The 20,078-nt window shown below is 38.9% G+C and overlaps 1 protein-coding gene across 2 annotated transcripts; it reads right to left on the reverse strand.

Annotated features, from left to right (window-relative positions):
* Positions 1-4,644: 4,644 nt before the first annotated feature.
* ssbp3b (single stranded DNA binding protein 3b) lies at positions 4,645-19,848 on the reverse strand. Of its 2 annotated transcripts, XM_079826688.1 has the most exons (17): positions 19,661-19,848; positions 18,923-18,995; positions 18,736-18,797; positions 17,823-17,907; positions 15,120-15,209; positions 11,288-11,359; positions 11,037-11,096; positions 10,880-10,940; positions 10,677-10,800; positions 9,388-9,436; positions 9,240-9,275; positions 9,076-9,130; positions 8,863-8,927; positions 8,616-8,688; positions 8,481-8,509; positions 6,598-6,696; positions 4,645-6,269 (listed from the first exon to the last, which is right to left on the reverse strand). In XM_079826688.1, exons 1-17 carry the CDS (start codon positions 19,714-19,716, stop codon positions 6,237-6,239), a joined length of 1,122 nt encoding a protein of 373 aa, XP_079682814.1. In that variant the 5' UTR covers positions 19,717-19,848; the 3' UTR covers positions 4,645-6,236. The 2 variants fall into 2 exon arrangements, with proteins under 2 accessions (XP_079682814.1, XP_079682815.1); XM_079826689.1 differs by lacking the exon at positions 11,288-11,359.
* Positions 19,849-20,078: the final 230 nt, after the last annotated feature.

Below are 20,078 nucleotides of genomic sequence, written 5' to 3' on the forward strand. Positions count from 1 at the left end.
GCGCAGCTGGAAGAAAACAAAATTAGAGGTATTTCGTAATTCGTGGAAAGAGCACATGATCACATACAGAAAGGCTGTAAAAACTGCTAGATCTGCTTATTTCTCAACTCTCTTGGAAGAAAACAAACACAACCCAAGGTATTTATTCGATACAGTGGCTAAATTAACCAAAAATAAAGCTTCAACTTCTGATGATTGTAAACAGCACAGCAGTAATGACTTTATGAACTTCTTCACATGTAAGATTGATAATATTAGGAAAAATTTTTTAACCATGCAGCCGTCTAATACAGCATCACATCAGACAGAGCATTGTAGTGTCACTGAGGAAAAATTACACTCATTCACTGCTATAGGAGAAGAAGAATTGGCTAAACTCGTTAAATCATCAAAATCGACAACATGTATGCTCGACCCTATACCAACTAGGCTATTAAAAGAGATGCTACCAGAGGTCATAGATCCTCTTCTTAAAATCATTAATTCATCTTTGTCATTAGGATATGTACCGAAAACTTTTAAGTTGGCTATTATTAAACCACTTATTAAAAAAACGCAACTTGATCCTACAGATTTAGTCAATTATAGACCAATCTCAAATCTACCCTTTCTGTCAAAAATACTTGAAAAGGCAGTGTCTTCACAATTATGTTCCTTTTTAGAAAGAAATGGTATCTGTGAGGATTTCCAGTCAGGATTTAGACCGTATCATAGCACTGAGACTGCTCTCGTCAGAGTTACAAATGATTTGCTCTTATCATCCGATCGTGGCTGTATCTCTCTATTAGTGTTACTCGATCTTAGCGCTGCATTTGATACTATCGACCACAACATTCTTTTGAATAGACTCGAAAATTATGTAGGTATTAGTGGAATTGCATTATCATGGTTTAAATCATACCTATGCGACCGTTATCAGTTTGTAGTAGTAAATGAAGATATGTCACACCGATCGCAAGTTCAGTATGGAGTACCACAAGGCTCAGTGCTAGGACCGCTACTCTTCACCCTGTACATGCTACCACTGGGAGATATCATTAGGAAGCATGGCGTTAGTTTTCATTGTTATGCTGACGATACTCAGCTCTATATTTCTTCACGCCCTGAAGAAACTTACCAATTCACAAGATTAACGGAATGCATAGCTGATATAAAACATTGGATGACTGGTAATTTCCTGCAACTCAATTCAGAAAAAACGGAATTTTTAATTATTGGACAAAAAAGCTCCACAAGTAGTAACCTAGAATACTGTCTAACACTTGATGGCTGTTCTGTCAAGTCCTCGTCGTCAGTGAGGAACCTGGGTGTGCTCTTTGATACCAATCTTTTCTTTGAAAGCCACGTTTCTAGCATCTGTAAAACTGCTTTCTACCATCTTAAAAATATATCTAAATTACGGCACATGCTCTCAATGCAAAATGCTGAACAGTTAGTTCATGCGTTCATGACCACAAGGTTAGATTATTGTAATGCTCTACTGGGTGGTTGCCCTGCTCGCTTAATAAATAAACTCCAGCTGGTCCAAAACGCAGAAGCTCGAGTTCTTACTAGAACCAGGAAGTTTAACCATATTAGCCCAGTTCTGTCAACACTGCACTGGCTGCCTATTAAACATCACATAAATTTTAAAATCTTACTTATTACTTACAAAGCACTAAATGGTTTAGCTCCCCAATACTTGAGCGAGCTCTTAACATATACTCCATCACGTCTACTGCGGTCTCAAAATTCTGGCCAGTTGATCATACCGAGAATATCCAAATCAACTGCAGGCGGTCGATCGTTTTCCTATTTAGCACCTAAACTCTGGAACAGTCTTCCTAACATTGTTCGGGAAGCAGACACACTCTGTCAGTTTAAATCTAGACTAAAAACACATCTCTTTACTGTGGCATACACATAAAACACTTTTTCAATGAAATGATTGTTAGGCTGCATTAACTAGGTCAGCCGGAACCGGGAACACTTCCCATAACACCTGATGTACTCGTTACATCATCAGAAGAATGGCATCTACGCTAATGATAGTCTCTCTGTTTTATCCCGAGGTTTACTGCAGTCAGCCGGATCCGGGCCGTATCCAGTTCAGATGGTGGACCTGCGCCCAGAGAAGACCAACACAGGACCCCGAAGTGTCTGGGAGACCGTGATTAGACTCCCCCTGCAACTGCCTCATCGACACGGCATCTCAATAAACCCGTCTCCGGCGTGTTGACTCAGATTGTTCGAATATTACAATTAAATAATACTTAAATCGATATGTCATCCTCAATAAACCCGTCTCCAGCGTGTTGCCTCCGATCATTCGAATATTGCACTTTAATAATTATTTAATCAACATCATCCTCAATAAACCCGGCTCCAGCATGTTGCCCCCGGTCCCTCTAATATTTTGATCTATTATGACCTCCGAGCTGTAAAACTGCCAGAATAATAATAATAATACGCTGTTTGTTAATTGGCCAGAGGAGAACTGGCACCCCGACTGAGCCTGGTTTCTCCCAAGGTTTATTTTTCTCCATTAGGTCACCTGATGGGGTTTTGGTTTCCTTGCCACTGTTGCCTCTGGCTTGGCGTGCTCAGTTGGGGACACTAAATTTTTAAACTAAACATCGAAATACATCTGAATAATAAACTAAATTAACCATTTAAACTAAATTACTGATCAAATTATTGATCTAAAGCCCACACTGTCACTGTATGATACTTGAAATTTTTCCAGAATGGCTATACAGCTGAATAAAATTATGCTGCATTATTTTCCTGTTAAACACTGTAAAGCTGCTTTGAAACAATCTACATTGTTAAAAGCGCTATATAAATAAAGTTGACTTGACTTGAAGTCTAACTTTTTTGAGCTTTATCTACACATCATAACCCTCATCATCAACGTGAAAATAACATTTTAAAACTTTTTGGAGGATTATTAAAAACAGAAACATTTGAATAACAGGGTTGGAAAAGTCATCAGTCCCCTGATTGAATTCTTCTTAGAGCTACCTTTTGCTTTAATTACACACTTTTTAGATATGTCTTTACTAGCTTTGTACACCTAGATTGGGGAATATTTGTCCATTCTTACTTGCAGAATTGTTTAAGTTCAGTCAAATTCTGTGGTGAGCGGTAATGGACTGCTCTCTTAAAGTCCATTCACAGATTTTCTATCGGATAGAAGTCAGGGATCTGACTTGGCCACTCAAGGACATTCCCTTCCTATCCTAAAGCCATTGCGGTGTTCTTTTGGCAGTATGTTTAGGATCATTGTCGGGTTGGAAGGTGAATGACCTGTCAATCTTCAGCTGTCTAGCAGAGGGATGCAGGTTTTCCTTAAGAATTTGGATATACTTGGCAGCATCCATTTTCCCTTCAGTCCTGACCAATCGCCTAGTCCTTGCTGAAGAGAAACATCATGCTGCCACCACCATGCTTCACAGTAGGTATGGTGTGTTTTGGGTGGTGTGCTGTCTTTGTTTTTCACCAAACAGCGCTGAAAGAAAGAAGTCTTTCCTGAAAAAGGACAACACTCAGTCTCGTTTGCACTATGCAAAAATACACCTGGAAGACCTTGATGCCATCTGCCAAAAGGTGCTATGGTCTGTTAAGACCAAAATTTACCTTTTTGGACTGAATTCCAACCACTCTGTTTGACGAAAAGCAAACACAGCACAGCAAACAGAAATAAAGTTCATGTGCATATAAAGGCAGGCGTCCCAAAACTTTTTGCAATATAGTTTATGATTATTTTCACAGGGTATTAGTCAGGAAAGCCATCAGTCTGCCCAAACCTACCGAATGGACGCAAGATGAATCGCCACAAGATACCTTAAAATTATTTTTAAAAAGATTACATTTACCCATTGAAGAACCCAATTCAGGTAGCCTGAGGATTTATGTAAATTAATACACCAGTTTTTTTTTATAAAGAATATACATTTTTCTGGATATGCCAAGCACTCAAATATTTTTACCAGAAAAAAAATTGTGTAAAATATTTTTAAATACAATGAATGATTGGAAATGTTGTGATACTTCATTATTGGTTGAAATGAGTGGGGGGGAAAAAATCAGCTCTTAAAATTTCTGGAATTCTGAAACGTAATCGTTGAACTCCTATTTTCTATAAATCAAAACGTTTTGAAAATAAAACTCATTACAGCACATGTACCTAAGGAAACCTATTAGCCTACATGGGGGTGGAGGCTTACAAAATTGGTGGGGGACCTTGGAGGAAAAAAAGGTTGAGAACCACTGATCTAGTGTATGTTTACAGTGAAATACAATGCAAAAGCAGCACAAAAACATGTTCTGTGGGAACGATTCCAAATGCCATTTCAGAGTTGCTGAGAAAGAAAAACTGAAGGCTCTAAATTGATCAGTGGTTTGCCGAGTCTGTTCTTTTACACAAACGTCACACTCTCACCCATCTCCAGGTGCCAGCTGGTTGGGCAAAACCTTTAGAGCTCTTATGAAGCACTTCTGCATCACAGGTAGTGCATGAGACCCTTGCAGCCTGTTTGAACACTATAATCCTGCTTGACATGTTGCAAAAGAGGCAAGCGAAGAGCTTCATGAGTTCTTCTACCTACCCTGCCTATTAAAAACATAGACCGTACAATGAGTGAAAACAGACAGAGGCTTAAGACAATTTGGGAACAACTTTATCTTACATTGAAACTGGTTCACTGATTCAAAGAGAATGATTTACATGGAAATCAAATGGCTGGATCTTGGCCCTCTGAAGAGATGCAACCCTAAAGAAGTCGGGGAACATCAACAGCTTTACATAATTTTCCAAAGTTAAAATCATTTCACATTGAGCTTTCCCTTTTCTCTTAAAAAGCGATTCGCTGGAAACTGAAGGTAGGGGAGAAACGCTGCTTTCCATTTTGCATTAGTATGAATGACTGAAAAACATAAGACAAAAATCCCCAGAAAGGAGCCAAATAATTTAGTAGTCAATATACAAACAAGCCTATTCAGCCCACAGTTAAAAGTATGACGCACAAGCTAACAGAAGCCGTGCAATACAACTACTAAAAATGTAAAACAATGACCAAATGCCTGTATAAATAGAATAAGTTACCATTCTAACTGTATTATGACTTTGTCTGATGTCGCTCAAATGAAACCTAATACAAAACAAATCCAAACACACTAGAGTCTGGCTTACAAAAGCCACATCCTTTTGGGATGAAACCATTTCAGAGCTAAAACAAGAGGCACATGGCAGGGAATTACATATATATATATAAAAAATAAAATAAAAAGACAAACATGATATGGGTATCCTTAACCATCACAAATTCATCATGACAATCAAGCGCAACAACGGCTTAACATTTTTGCAGGGAGACGCATCCAGGCGCGAATTCCAGTCACCCAGCCTGAGAAGCTCTGAGAAGGTCTCATAGGTAGTATGTTTGTTAGGGTCAGCATCTGAGAGGATCATCGTATCATTCAGTCTTTGACCAAAGATAGAGACAGCAGTTAAATTTCAGAAAAATAAGAGAACATGAAATCAGTGCAGAAAACAAAACAAATAAAAAAAGTCTCTTCAGGACGGGACCCATCAATGCATTGGTTATTCCTTAAAAGCAGCTGCTTATAATGCTTGAAGACAAAAATGACAGTGTACGAGTAAAATACAACTCAGAGTCTTTCCTCGTTCAGAAAAGACAGAATTCTCTCACCACTTGATGCGTTTCACTGGAGAAAAATTAAAAACAGGTCATCGAAAGGCAATAAAATATTCACAGAATTCAAGGCCACGTATGAGAGTTCAGTTTCAGAAAGTCGGAGGAAGTTTCGTACGTGTAAACCATGCTGAAGTTGGATGTGGATGTCGGATTTCGAGAGAGAGAGAGAGAGAGATAGAGTGAACTGAGATTATTCCTCTTCGGCACAAAACGTATACACATCCAGCGATTATGTCAGCAGTAACCATACTTTTCTTCTTAATGAGAGATGGCCTCAGAGGGGAACGAGAACTAACAAACAAAAAAAATCCAGGAGCGTTGAGTCACATTTAGATGTTCCGATCTTAGCGAGAAGAAAAGATTTGCTAGCCATTAAAAAAAACCAAAAAAAGTAACAACAAAAATCATTTTGATATTGCATGAGACCACTTGTGAGGATGCAGGGCAGTCCCACCCAATTCCATTTCCTGTACATGTACTCTTGTCTATGTCATCGATGGCCAACTGAGTTTCCAGACCGGAGCAAACAGACTGGCATCAGACGCTCATGGTCATAGAAGGAGAGTACTGCTGTAAATAAAAATAAAAAGATAAAAAATTGAAGCAAAACATTACAGAAAAACAATCAGTCCATATATTCACTATATTCAGTGTCCTAACTAGGTGCAAAATGATAAAGCTGGTTTTTGTACAATAATTTATCCTTTGTGCCATACTGGGTAGCCCCTCCCAGTGATCTCATTGGTCTAAAATCCTGCTAGCATAACTTGTGTTCTGATTTATAGGCTATATTGCGTTGTGCCGGCATACCACTTTCATTTGAGGACTATTGCTAGTATTTTCAAAACCATAATGTAGTATATAAAAGTGAAGGAATGTAAAAGTTAATGAATCTTACATTCTCATTTTGGAAGGAGTGAAGGTAGCTGCCTCCTACATCTTCATCTCTAGGGGTCCCAGGGGGATTGCTCATGCCACTCATATTGTTAGGAGAATTCTGATAATGAGATGTACAGAAGTTGGCAAGTTAAATAAGCAGTGAATACAGTGCTGAAGGGATGACATTTTTACACGCATGTAAATAAAGTGCATATATATATATATATTAAAGGGTAACTAAATCCCAGCTCAGAGCCTAACTCCACCCACTAGCAATTTTTGAAAAATGCTGGAAAAGCGGAGACAGAGGTGACGAACCGAGGGCGGGGCTGAGCGGAGGGCGTGCACCTGAGACCCGCAGTGACGGACTATTTGACAGCTGTCAGACTCGTGAGTCGCATAGATGGAGAATGACTGGAGTGACGCCAACTTTGCAACTGAGCAGTCATTCTCCTATCTTCACCTGAAGTGGAGGAGGGTGAATTGTCTGTAGACACAGACCCAGAGCCTTATCAATGCGAGCCGCTGGTTCAAACAGCGTTAACTCCCGATGCCGACGATGCTAGTGAAGCAGCAGCGCAAGAGAACTGACCTAATCTATGAACAGTCAAATCCTTATACTGAAAATGTCACTAAAAATAGATCAGATATCTGATATACATACAATGTATTTTCATTCAAATTAACTGGATCAATAAGCAGCGCAGGACCAATAAGTTCAGACCTAAAAGCCTATTATAAACGGATTTCCTCAAATAAGTTTACTATATAAGCCAGCACGTAACGGTATTGTTGTCCGTTACCGCAGCAACCACTTGCGTGTCAGGGTTTGAAAGCGCTTCTCATGTATGAAAATTATCTGTACACATGACGGGCGGCAATAATATCGCAAGAAAAGCCTGACGTGTACTAACAACTGCATTATTTAACCGCATTTTCTTCATTACAATGTTAAAGCAAGTGTCAAGTAAGTTTCATTCATAATGTTTCTACTTCATGTAACATGGCAGTTCATACTGAAGTGAAGCTGTTCTCATCATGTGATTGGGGGAAACATTTCTGAGGGCGTGGTGAGTTCGTGCCAGGGGCGCGGATAGTGAGCCGTTGGAAGTGCCATCCTACGTCACGATGTACCACAACGTCCAATAGGAAAATTAAACTGCAGTAGCCACCGTTCAACCTTAAGAGGGCAGCACTTTGGCGGTTTTACACCATATTTTATAGAATTAAAACACTTTATACTCAAATGTTAAAACATTTACTCGAATCAATGAGCAGCATTAATAAAGCCCCAGTATTACAAATCATTAACTAAAAAAAGTTGGTTTAGGGTTTAGTTACCCTTTAAACCCACAGGGCATATATTTATTTAATTGAATCACAGCCTTTGTGAATTCACAATAGCACTATGCCATAATAATGTCTATTATTGAAGTTCATGGATTCTCGTCCGTGGAATGTTCCACTTCTGGCATTTTGCCGGTTACACGACAAGGGTAAATTGCAATCAAGGATTTGTTTTTTTAAATCGAGCCCTACACAATTAGCTGTAAAATCGGTGTAAAACATCCCCGACAACCTATGAAAACCCGCTCAGCTTAAAAAAAACCCAAATTCACTAGCAGGGTATTACTGATGTATTTTATGCCGTAAAATAAAACGTGACGATATCTTAAGCTTGTGTTAACCGCAGACCTTATTTCAGGCATTTAACCCATTTTAAAAACCCATTACGTTTGGGGTGATGGAACTGGAAGGGTAACTTGTTTATGGATTTTGGGACCATTCCTGCAGGACTCTATTAAATAGTCTTTTACAGCAAGATTTGAAATATATCTCATTGTGACCGAAATATAATGATGGGGGGGGGGTGGAATACAATTAGATTGACTATAAAATCACCTTTGGAAGTCCATCCAGGTCTCCTGAACCTACAAAGACAGAAACAAACAAACAAACATGAATGTGTTTCCAAATGGATATAACATTATCTTTGGCTAAATTTCAAATATAACCGTGTATTTACAGTAGCTTTACCTCCATTCATATGCATCGGGTCCATTCCTGCCATGGCCCCTAGGGGTCCCTCAGAGCCTGGGCCTATTGGAAACTGGACAAAACCAGTGGGAATTAAAAAAACAGACATGTTCTGTCATCAGACAGTAATGATGAAAAAGGGTAACATGAACACAGCCAAAGGCACTTCTGCTGCATTAATGTACTACACCAAGCAATTACTGAGCAGTGTGCCTCTGAGAAATGAGTCAGCAGGTCTGTCTCTTACACTGTTGCGCCCTCCACCTCCTGAGTTAATCATGGTGTACAGGTTTTCACTGGAGTTGTTGGAGTCTACGGGTGAGAAATCTTTCATTAATGGCATGGATACAACGATATTCTGCTTTAGGCAAACCCTGTGGTAAATCTGACTTCAATTGAAATCAGAGATAAACTAAATCCAGTAAAGAAGGTTATGATAGACTCTCAGCTGCAAACCCACCTGCTGGACTGGGGACAATTCCAGGTGTTCCTGGAGGCCCCCCTCCTTGTGGACCCTGGAGAAACAAATGGATTACAGTTTTAGATTCATACTCCAAAGTCTTTATGTATTAGTATTAGTAATTATAATAAAATGTACAGTAGATGAGGAAAGTCTTCTCTTACCCCATATGCACCAGGAGATGGTGATGAATATGGCATCTAAAGCAAAACAAAGACATATGCTTAGGCATGCAGCATTCCATTAGAATGGAAATATAAATTGTAAAATACTTAAAATTAGTTTGACCATAATAATAGAAAGTTGACTCACATTGTTGGCATTTGGATTTGGCCATGGTGGTCTGCCATTTCCGGGGCCCCTGGAATAAAATAAAATGATGTGTATTAGCACACAAATTTATTCAAATAGCATTTTTCCAAACAAATCAATGCAGTTCAAAGTGCTCTACAGGTAAGAAAGAAACAATAGTTAGTGTACAAATTTAATAAAAATATACACATTAAAAGGAATAAGAATAAAGTTTATAAAAAACAAAACAAAGGTACATGACGACATTACAGGAAGGCCAGACTATAAAAATATTTTTAAAATGTATTTATTTCAAATTTTAGCACATCTTACTTCCTCCGGAAGGTTATTCCAGAGGCGAGGAGCATAACAGCTAAAAGCAGCATCACAGAATCTTTTGGTTCTACTTTGTGGTATAGTTAAAAGAAAAGAACCCGAGGATCTGAGAGTCCTTCTAGGTTCATATACTGTAAGCATTTGTGAGAGATAGTCTGGAGCAAATCCATGCAATTCCTTATAAACTAATAAAAGGTTTTTTAAATCAATACAAAAACTAACAGGTAACTGGTGTAATGACTTTAATATAGGTGTAGTGTGCTTTCTCTTCTTAGTCTTTCTCAATACTCGAGCAGCAGTATTTTGGATTCATTGTAGTTGATTTATTGTTAGTTATAAATGCATGCATTTTTCTCTGTGGCTTAGAGAGAGAAATGGTCCTATTTTAACAATGTTCTTTAGATGATAAAATGCTGTTTTGGTAATATTATGTACATTTGGAATTAAAAGGCAAAGGCAACTCCTACGTTTATCACCGTTTGGCTTTATTCCCAGTATATTTAGTTTAGGGGTCAATTACTCTCTCTGCGCTTTTGTTTTCAAAACTTCTGTTTTATCTTATTTTGTGACATCCAGTCATTTATGTCTTGGATGCAATTTGCAAGTGAATCAATTTGCCCAATGTCATCAGGAGACACGGCCACATATAACTGTGTATCATCAGCATAGCTATGAAAAGAGATACCATGCATCCTGATGACACGACAGAGAGGTAACATAGGTTAAAAAGTAGTGGTCCCAAAATTGATCCCTGAGGAACCCCACATGGTACCTTATAATGTTCCTTTTTTCAGGATTCTTTGATGAATAGAAGGTTTAAAAGAACAGCATTTATTTTAAATAGAAATCGTCTGTAACATTATAAATGCCTTTTCTGTCAATTTTAAGGTGTCCTTGCGGAATACAAATATAATTTGTTTTAATCTTACTGAGCCCACATTTTTTAATGGTAGTGTTGTCACAAAAGCTCTTACATGTTCACTCCTGGCATGCCAGGGCCCATTGAGTTGTGTGGTGGTCTCATTCCTCCTCCAAAGCTCTGGGGGCCAGGGCCCATGGGACCCATTCCTCTAGGAACATTCATCCTCTGCATTGGCCCTTTAGATGGGGAAAGGAGAAGTCAAATCAGCTTATACCGTCCCGCTGCTTTAAAATAACTCCTGCGATGAAGGCTCACCCTGTAGTCTGGGATCCATGTTTGGGAGCATTGGCTGGGCAGTTGGAACTCCACCGGGGGGCTGGAAAAGTTTAGATGCAAATTTAATTTTCACTTTTATTTTTAAGTTAAGCTACAATAACTGACATCTTTAAGCTACAATAATGGATAAACTCACCTGGTTGCCCATTCTGATGGGGGGTCTTGGACCCCCACCAAATCGAGGTGACATGAAAGGCTGCAAAACAAAATCAACTTGTCAACAAAAACTGTAACACTGACATATTGTCTGAATCCAATGAAGTCTGCGAGAACATGGGGTAACCACAGCTCAGCAGAGCAGGTTAACAGCAAGACAGCGTGAGAGAAACAACACAGAGGGCAGAACCGGTCAAATTAAATAGTCCGTGAATAGACAGGAGCCGCTACCTGGCCGTGGGGTCCCATCATGCTGTTAGGGGGAGGAGGAGCGTGAGGGGAGGCCTGGGAGCCGGGAGGGCCCTAAGAAAGTGAAGAGACCACACGAGAGGAGAGCAGGAGCGAGAGTCCAAGCAAGGGAAATGTACCAAGTGATAAAAAGAGCATTGGAAAAACAGAAATAATGAGAAGAGAGACAGAAGAGAAAGAAAAAAAAAGAGATTCATTAGGCTATTTAAAGGGCTGGAGAGAACAACACCAGAGAACACATTGAGAATCCTAAATGACTGGTGGCTGAGCAGCTAAACTCTGAAAGAGCAAAGCATTACGGTTAAGTTCAAACAAATGAAGCAATGGGTGAACAGAAGGGATCAGTAGGAGCTAGGGGTTGAACGACTTCAGATTTTTAAGTCAACATTTTTGTGACTAAAGTCGAATTGACGTCGACTAGTTGAGGATGACGTCATTAATGAACAAATAAGCCTGAACCTCGAGCGCGGGTTGCCTTGTGCACAGCTATGGCATATGACACAGCGCTGCCCACAAGGCTATTGCTCCTACATAACTTTTTTTTAATCTGTTCTGTTGTCTTTGGGTCGTTACATTTTTCACAGATTTCAACTCGTTCTCAATCAGATACAGATAAAGTAGCACAGTAAAGATTACATTTATATGAATGATTGCATTAGTGAGAGCACAACTGCAATTCATTCTACCTGGCAGCGTCTCTCTACTAATAATGAAGCTGTGTGTTTTACTTACTAAGAAATATATACTAGAACTTTTCAGTTTCTAAGCTATTTTATAGATAAATCACAGAAGAGTGTTGACAATACATTTCTGCAGTGCTGAAGGTTTCTGTGTGCGCGCGATCTGCATTTGATGTGTGAGCTACAGTCTATGTGTGTGTTACAATGCAGCAGCACATTAGTTTAGAACAGCGATTACCTTACATTACGATAAAGATGTTTAAAACGAGCATTCACCAGATCAATTTTGAGCATCCAGATTGTATAATCAAACATCTTGTGGGGCGCTCTCAGAGTATACATTTATTTCTCATTTTAACTGTTGGAAACGGAGCATAAAAGTGGACTTTAAAGATTTCTTATCCTGTTGCACCCTCGATAGGCCATGATCAGCGACTAGTCGACATCAAGCTTAAAGCGTCATGGCAGTCGACTAGCAGTCGAATAGTCTGTGCAACCCCTAGTAAGAGCACAAGTTAACATTTATAAAGAATACAACAGGAAAAGCCAACACTAGACTCAACAGTGACTAGTCAGATCTGTCATTTCCTTTTTTACACAAAGCTACTCAATTTAAAACACTCATATTTACTACTAGTCAAAACTTTGGATATATTGAAGTTCCCATAAGTACTGGAAATTTGCTGGCTGCTTTTCCCTCAGTATCCTATACAAGTAATTATATTATACTAATTATTATTATAATTAGTATAACATTATAATGTATTGGACATTTTATTTTATATACATACAAAAATATATATATAATATACGCACTCCTGGGCAAAAAAAAAATGGACCAAGCCAAAAAATTGCAAAATATTTAGTGGTCCGTTGTTAATAGACTTTCAATCACAAATCACTGGTCAGGAAATGAGCAAGAATAGCACAAATACTGTTTGTGTAAAGTAACATGTTTTCTTTACATGTTTAAGCCGTGTGGTAAACTTGCAGACAGCTTTTTACAGGAAGAAGAGTCATTGTTGTTCCACTCAATGTTGATGGCTTTAAACAGTTCATAAATATTCCAAAAATGTCTCCCAGTTCTTTTGAGTTTAATGTGAGACCAAATATTCACTATAGGGTTTAAATCTAGACTCTGGACTCCAACCAAAGGCAAAAACATGAGCCTGATGGACTTAACTTGTTCTCAAGCCACTTCTTGGTTGTCTTTGGGCAGGAGCATTGTCTTGTTAAAAAAACAACATCTGATCATTCCTCCTTAGATAACAACTTTTAATTTGTGGGAAGCAAGCTATTCCGCAATATTCTCCAGTACTCCAAAGCATTAAAATACAGTGAAGTAGCTCACCAATACCAGCAGCTAAAAAGGCTCCCTGCACAAAAGACACCCTTCCTCTGTGTTAGAGATTAGGGATGCTCCGATCGATCGGCATCAGCCGATAATCATATTTTATGACTCGATCGGTACTCACTAACTTGGCCGATCTCACGAACCGATCGCAATTTGATGACGTCATCGCGTGAGGGCGTACATGACGCGTGGGGTAGTAGCAAATATTCAAACGAGAGCTTTGAAGGCAGAAGTGGAGAATGGTTCCATGTGAACAGCAGTTACACACGGGTCAGTCGGTCCTAAGGGATGGGCGAATGCCGTTCAGAAGAATAGCGGAGTACGCAGAGTGAGCTGATGCAGGGAAAGTGCATGATACAATTTGTCCTAAACATGACACATGCTTTATATTAAGGGCTTTAAAATAACTGGTAAGATATTGTTAACGCGTAACTTGTAGTTTAAAGCAGCTTGTCCTGTCACTGTCAGACGCTCTGAGAGATACTTGTGCTGACAGACAGAGCCGTACCTGCGGTGTTTAATCCGTTTGAAATGTGGTGCTTTCCTCAGTACATAACTTACATTTCACAGGGATATTCTCCATCTGTAAATGTTAGAAAGTCGAGCAAATATGTCCATTTTGCTGTCAGGAGACGACGAGCCCTCTGCATGTGAATCTCCGCTAAAATTCAGACTTCCGCGAGCGCCGCAGCGCGCATCCGAGCCAAACAGACGGAGCGCAAAGAACGCAATAATTCTGACTAAAGTATACATATTTCTAAAATATTTGTTGTTGGACAATAAATGTGCCATATGTAGAATTTTAAACCTATAAGTTTGTATATTTTTATGAAAGTGACCATTATAATTGGGGTAATCAAATATAGGCTAGTATGCTTTTGTTTTTATTTTCATTTTTTGTTCAGTGAATTAAAAAAAATAAAATTATTAATACATGCCTACATTACATTCACTGTATTTGTGTATAGCCTTCTATATATCAACAATGTTTTTAGGACATCATTGGGCAGAATGTGAAATAAAATTATTATTAAAATAAATAGAGGTTTTTTTTTTTTTTATCCAAATAGAAAAATGTAGAGAATACAGCCCTATTAAGTATCCTGATATGCATAGTGGTATGCAGAAACCCCATTTAAAAGGCATATTAAAATGTTCACTGTATAATGAATAATTTTTGTGATTATTTAGTACCCTGTTAAAACAATATTTACATTACATTATTACCATAAAAATGTAACAAAAATATAATAAAAGGCAACATCTATAGTTTTTTTTTTTATCAGAAAAAAAGGTTAACAGTGATCTGAGAGCTTACAAATCAGTGAAGCATTGGAATCGGGATCGGTATCGGACGATCACCATGACAAGAAATCGGTACTCAGTATCGGCAGCAAAAATCCTGATCGGAGCATCCCTAGTAGAGATGCATTTATTATTATCTTTCTAACCAGATTTTCAAAGACACCACTCTGGAGAATTACCATGCAACTCGTGTTTCATTGCGATTCATCACTCCACACACAACTTCCCATATTCTGCCAAAAACTTCATTCTGTCTTTGATGCTTTTCTGAGACAGCAATGGCTTTTTAAGTAGTGCATTTGCTTAAATTTAGCTAATTTCCTGACCAATAATTTAAGGTTGAGACCATTAAAATAAAATAATGAGAAACATTAAATCACTGTATCCAAAACTTTGACTGTGAGTCTATGTACGGTTAGAATCAGTGGCCTCTAAAAGAAAAATTTTTTCAAAAGAGATGAGGTTATTATCTAACCTGGAAGAATCCAGGGGGCATGGGTCCACCTGGCATTCCATCTCCTGGTGGCATGTTCCCAAGAACAGGACTGGGAGCTGCTGCGGCACTCTGTGGACACAAAGAAAAAACTGATTAGGACACATTACATGTGGACAAAAACACCTGTACATCTTTAGCACTGATTTTTTTCCCTAGGAAAAACAGGATAGATCTTAAGCTTAATGCATTCTAGCACTCATAAATCTGTGCTTTAACAGCAAGCAATAGAGCCAACGGCACAGCCACAAAAGACTGGTATAAAATCCACAAAACCAAGAGGAAAGAACTAGGTTTCAGAGCACAACAGGGATTTGATCATGTATATAATGGCTGTAGAAGAAGCACAGTGTGGTCTGCTGCCTGTCACACTTCAGCCCGAGTTAACCGAGCAAGGCTTTTCAGAGTGCGCTGTGAAATACCACAGGAAGGAGATAGAAAGAAAAAAAGAGCAGCTGACCCTAATGGAGCAACAAAGATCAGAACGGGCCAATGGGAAGAGTCAGACCGAGACTGATCCGTAACAATGGAGCAGCTACGCTTTCCATTCAGACTATTAAAGTACAGAGCTCAAGGGCCAAGAAGACTTTATTTTTAAATCCACAAGAAAATCAAAAATCACGCTCCTAATACATATTCCTGGACACATCATTCACAGTTCAGTAGTGCTTCAGTGTTGTTATAGTTAAGTAAATCAATAAAAATAAAAATCAACGCTAAATATTAAATTAATACATACTATTATAATATATAAATACTTCTAAAATAACACTGCAGTGTATGTTATTCCAAAGAAAACTAATCTTTGACTTCACAATCACTTGCTCCGCCCCCAAAATGACTTTTCTATTTCGGCTGATGTCACCATGGCTGCCGTTTCCTGTTTCGGAAGGCAAGCAATCTAACAAAATGAAAGGAAACTCTGGAATAGAATGCCTACTTTTCACAATCCAATCAATTCCCAATAGGAAAAAAAAAAATCAATTTTCACCTTGCCCCCCTAGCTGAATGTCTTGCTCCATTTGGAAAATTATATTACAGAAGTGAAATGGGTTGGAATTTTTAATGCTGCTTTAGGATCAGCTAAATTTATCATAATCATTAACCAATGAAAAATAATTTGAGGATGGGTAAAGACAGGGAAACTAAAAAAAAAAAACCCATCCTGGTTGACTCACCCTGACGACAGCCCTCCGTCAGCAACCTAACAAACATTATATCACTAAAATGCCCTAAAATAATGAAACCAATCCAACACAGTCCTGCTCTCTACAGCTCATCACTCTCTTACACTCCAAGTTCCCTTCCATGCTTCTCGTTCCATCTGTCTCTTCCCTCCTTTTCAATCTGCCTACCGACAGGCTCCATGACAGCCATCAATCACTCCATCCCCACCGCAGCCCGAGGGGGAGTGTTTCCCTTGACACAGCATGAAGACAACATGGCCACTGTTTAAAGAGGGCGCAGCCTCCTCCCCCACCCTCTGGAGAATAAGAGAGCACAGACCTGACGCCACGGTCCCGACCACAGCTGGGCACAAAAGGCAGGAGACAGGGCCGATCACACGATGACTTCAAAACATAACGCCCTATAACACTCCTGCAGATCCAACTATGCTGAACATGCAGCTAATTTTCGAATGACGGATCATGTTTCATATGTCCCCGTACGGCAGCATCCTTTCAGATTAGGGTGTCTAGACAGAAGAGCAAGGGTTTGATTTTTACACTCTGCATATGACCTCCGACCTGTGGCCCCTCACTAAAGCTTGCGGCTAGACAACAGCAGCCCTATATTATTGGTAGAAGGCTAAAGCTGGAGGTTTTCGCCTAAGACTCGCATCATTCCCACATAAGCTGCTGGGAACACAGAAAAAACGACAATTAGAGATGCCACAATACAAGTTTTACATATTAACTGTAACTGACAAATACCAAAAAAAATGTCCCCACTTATTACGGTCTCATTTGTGTCATCCAAAACTAGGACTGATCAGTCTCGGTGCAACTTACCTAAAAAGGTTTCAGTAAGATTTGCAAGTGATTTCATGCCATTGGTCTAAAAATCCATTTCAAAAACATATATCAATAATAAGAGGCTAAAGATGGAGGTTTTTGCCTAAGAGTTGCATCATTCCCACATAAGCTGCTGGGAACACAGAAATGACAATTAGATATTCAACAATACAAGTTTTACATATTAACCGTAACTAAAGACCAAACTAATTTTCCCCACTTATTACAGTCTCATTTATATCATCCAAATCTAGGAATGATCGGTCTCAGTGCAACCTGCCTAAAATGCTATTATTAGATTTGTTAGTAACTTCATGCCATTGTAAAGGGATTTATTTTCTACAAATCTACAAATTGCAATTTTGAAATATCCATTAGTAATAAGGGTTTTCCTTTCACGCAGACCTTGATTTCCAATCAGACAAACATCATGTACATGACAAAGCTGATCGTCCAAGGCACATACCATCTTCGTCTAGAAACAGTGATGATTCTATGGAAAACCCAGCTGACATCGTTGCTATTGTAGGGATGATTACTACATCCTTCACACATGACACTGTACACATTTTCTTATTATACAACACAGACTCTTCCAAAGTCACAGGCACAAGAAATGCAATTTTGTCCTCAAATCTGCATACGCCTTTGTGCATTTTCATATACTCACATAGTCATGGAAAGCCTTGGCCTCGCTTGAATGTTCACATGTGTCTCTCCTCTCAGGAGCTGCACAGTAGAGGTCCCAAAAGACACTGGGGTAAAGAAAAAAGTGGTCACCAAGTCTGCATATGGACAATGATCAGCTCAAAGTAACGATTCATGCTAAAATTTTATTTCAGACATCATTTATCATTCCAAACCTGTATGTTTTCTGTGCAATAACAATGAACCATAATACACTAGCTTTGTGTGAGAAAAAGACCCAAAGATTGTAGTGGGATAAATACATTTCAATCTATCATACGGTTAAAAAAAGTATTTAAAAACTTAAAAATCAAATAAAACTTTACATGGTTCTCTACTTTTGCATATTTTCTTTTAGTTTCAGTGATCTTCAGAATTTCTCTTATTGTTTGAGTTTATTCATTCACCATACCACTTCAGACATTACAATAATAAAGTCGGGGGTACAAAATCAATTGGGTAGAGTGAATGGATCCCCCAAAGAAGCTAAAAAAAGCTTATAGGAAGGGGCCCATAGTTTATGAATAGTAACGATGCAGATTGAGATATACACAGTTTCCACCTGTAACCAGATGATGAAAAGTAAAGGTACACAAAAGGCGCACCAAAACATACATAACATTACATTCAAAAAACATTACATACAATCATACACATACATCCCAGTAGTCCATGAAAAACTATTTTATATTAAATATAGAATAATATGAAATTATTTTTTAGTTGTATTTTAAAGTTGGAGAAAGAGGGCAACACCTTAAGGCCATTGTGTCCCATGGAATTAAGAAAGTCATAGTTTGGAACGACACGAGGGCGAGTAAATAATGTCATTTTTATTTTTGGGTCAGATATCCCTTTTTGCAGTTTGCAATACATATTACACTCAAAATACTCACCACCACCAGGAATGCAGGAACCCAGGAGGGTCTCCCAGCGTGATGTTCTTTTCCCATCGGATCTAGAACGGATACGGAAATAACGACATCTTTTAAAGGTTCAGTCTAAGAGTGTACAGGAAATTCCAATTTTAATGTTTGCAAGTGCGTGTGGAGATAAATAAACTGCTGTGATTCTGGTTCTTACTTCTGACAGGAAAGTCTGCGCAGACTTCTGAGCACCAATGTGTAACAAATACTCATAAACATACAAAGCTAACCTGCAATAAAACAGAGAGAATACAATATTAAGTTATTAAAGCAACAATTGACAAATAAAAGGACAAAACCAAGACATCAATATTGTGTTATCTTGTGTAATATTGTACACTTATCTCTGGTTTCAGCTAAAACAGTTTTATAGCAAAAAATATATATATTGCTAAAAAATATATATACACACATATAATTATATTAACCAGAAAAAAACCATAAATATTCACTATATACACATTACTAATTTCCTTAAGTTATTATTATTATTTATAAACCCCCATTGAGCAAGGCTGAACCTCAAAAACATGCAAAATGCATACAAACTAAACAAAAGACGGGACCCACTCCCCTCCAAGACTGGCGTCTGTGGCAAAATTAAACGAGGAACACTGAAGCGCCCGTCCCGCATGCAGAAACTATTTCAAATGGGTGATTTAAAAAGACACGGTTTTCATTCTGGACCACATCACAATGACCAGAGGCGAAAGCTCTGTGCCATGGGGGGACCCCAGAATGGCGCACGGCCGGGCACTTTCGATTCAACGCTCTCACGACAAGCCTATAGCAGCAAGCATACGCTCCATATGCAGTCGTGCCTATACTGCCCTAACAATAGGCTACATCCAACACAATAACACACGCACGACGGGCGATGTTCAAAAGACCTTACTTTTCCCGAGCTTGACCATCCGATGGCACGACGGAGCTTTTGCCTTTAGGAAACATGATTTTTTTGTGCACGGGAGAGTCACCCGCGTTCGCTTTTCCCCTATTTTCGACAATTCATCTGTCACTGCTCCAGGTTCGACTGCACAAACTAAACACACACTGACGCCTTCTCAACCAACCTTGACCACTGGGGCGGGAGGGGAGGGGGGGTTGTGTTGTGTTGATTGACAAGGGTAAGTGGCCAATGACAGGGCGCCATTCCTCTTGCGTGATGCCCCCGCAGTGACGTATGCTCGGTGACCAAATAGTTCCTTCCTCCAATTTCCTGTGATTCTTTAAAGATGGGTTGCATTAGGCGCTCCACATTAATTAGCCCTGTATTTGTTTACTCTGTTGACTTAATGGGTTGCATGCTATGA

This window comes from Gobio gobio, assembly GCF_949357685.1.
Source record: "Gobio gobio genome assembly, chromosome: 10".
In the NCBI taxonomy this organism is placed as follows: Eukaryota; Metazoa; Chordata; class Actinopteri; order Cypriniformes; family Gobionidae; genus Gobio; species Gobio gobio.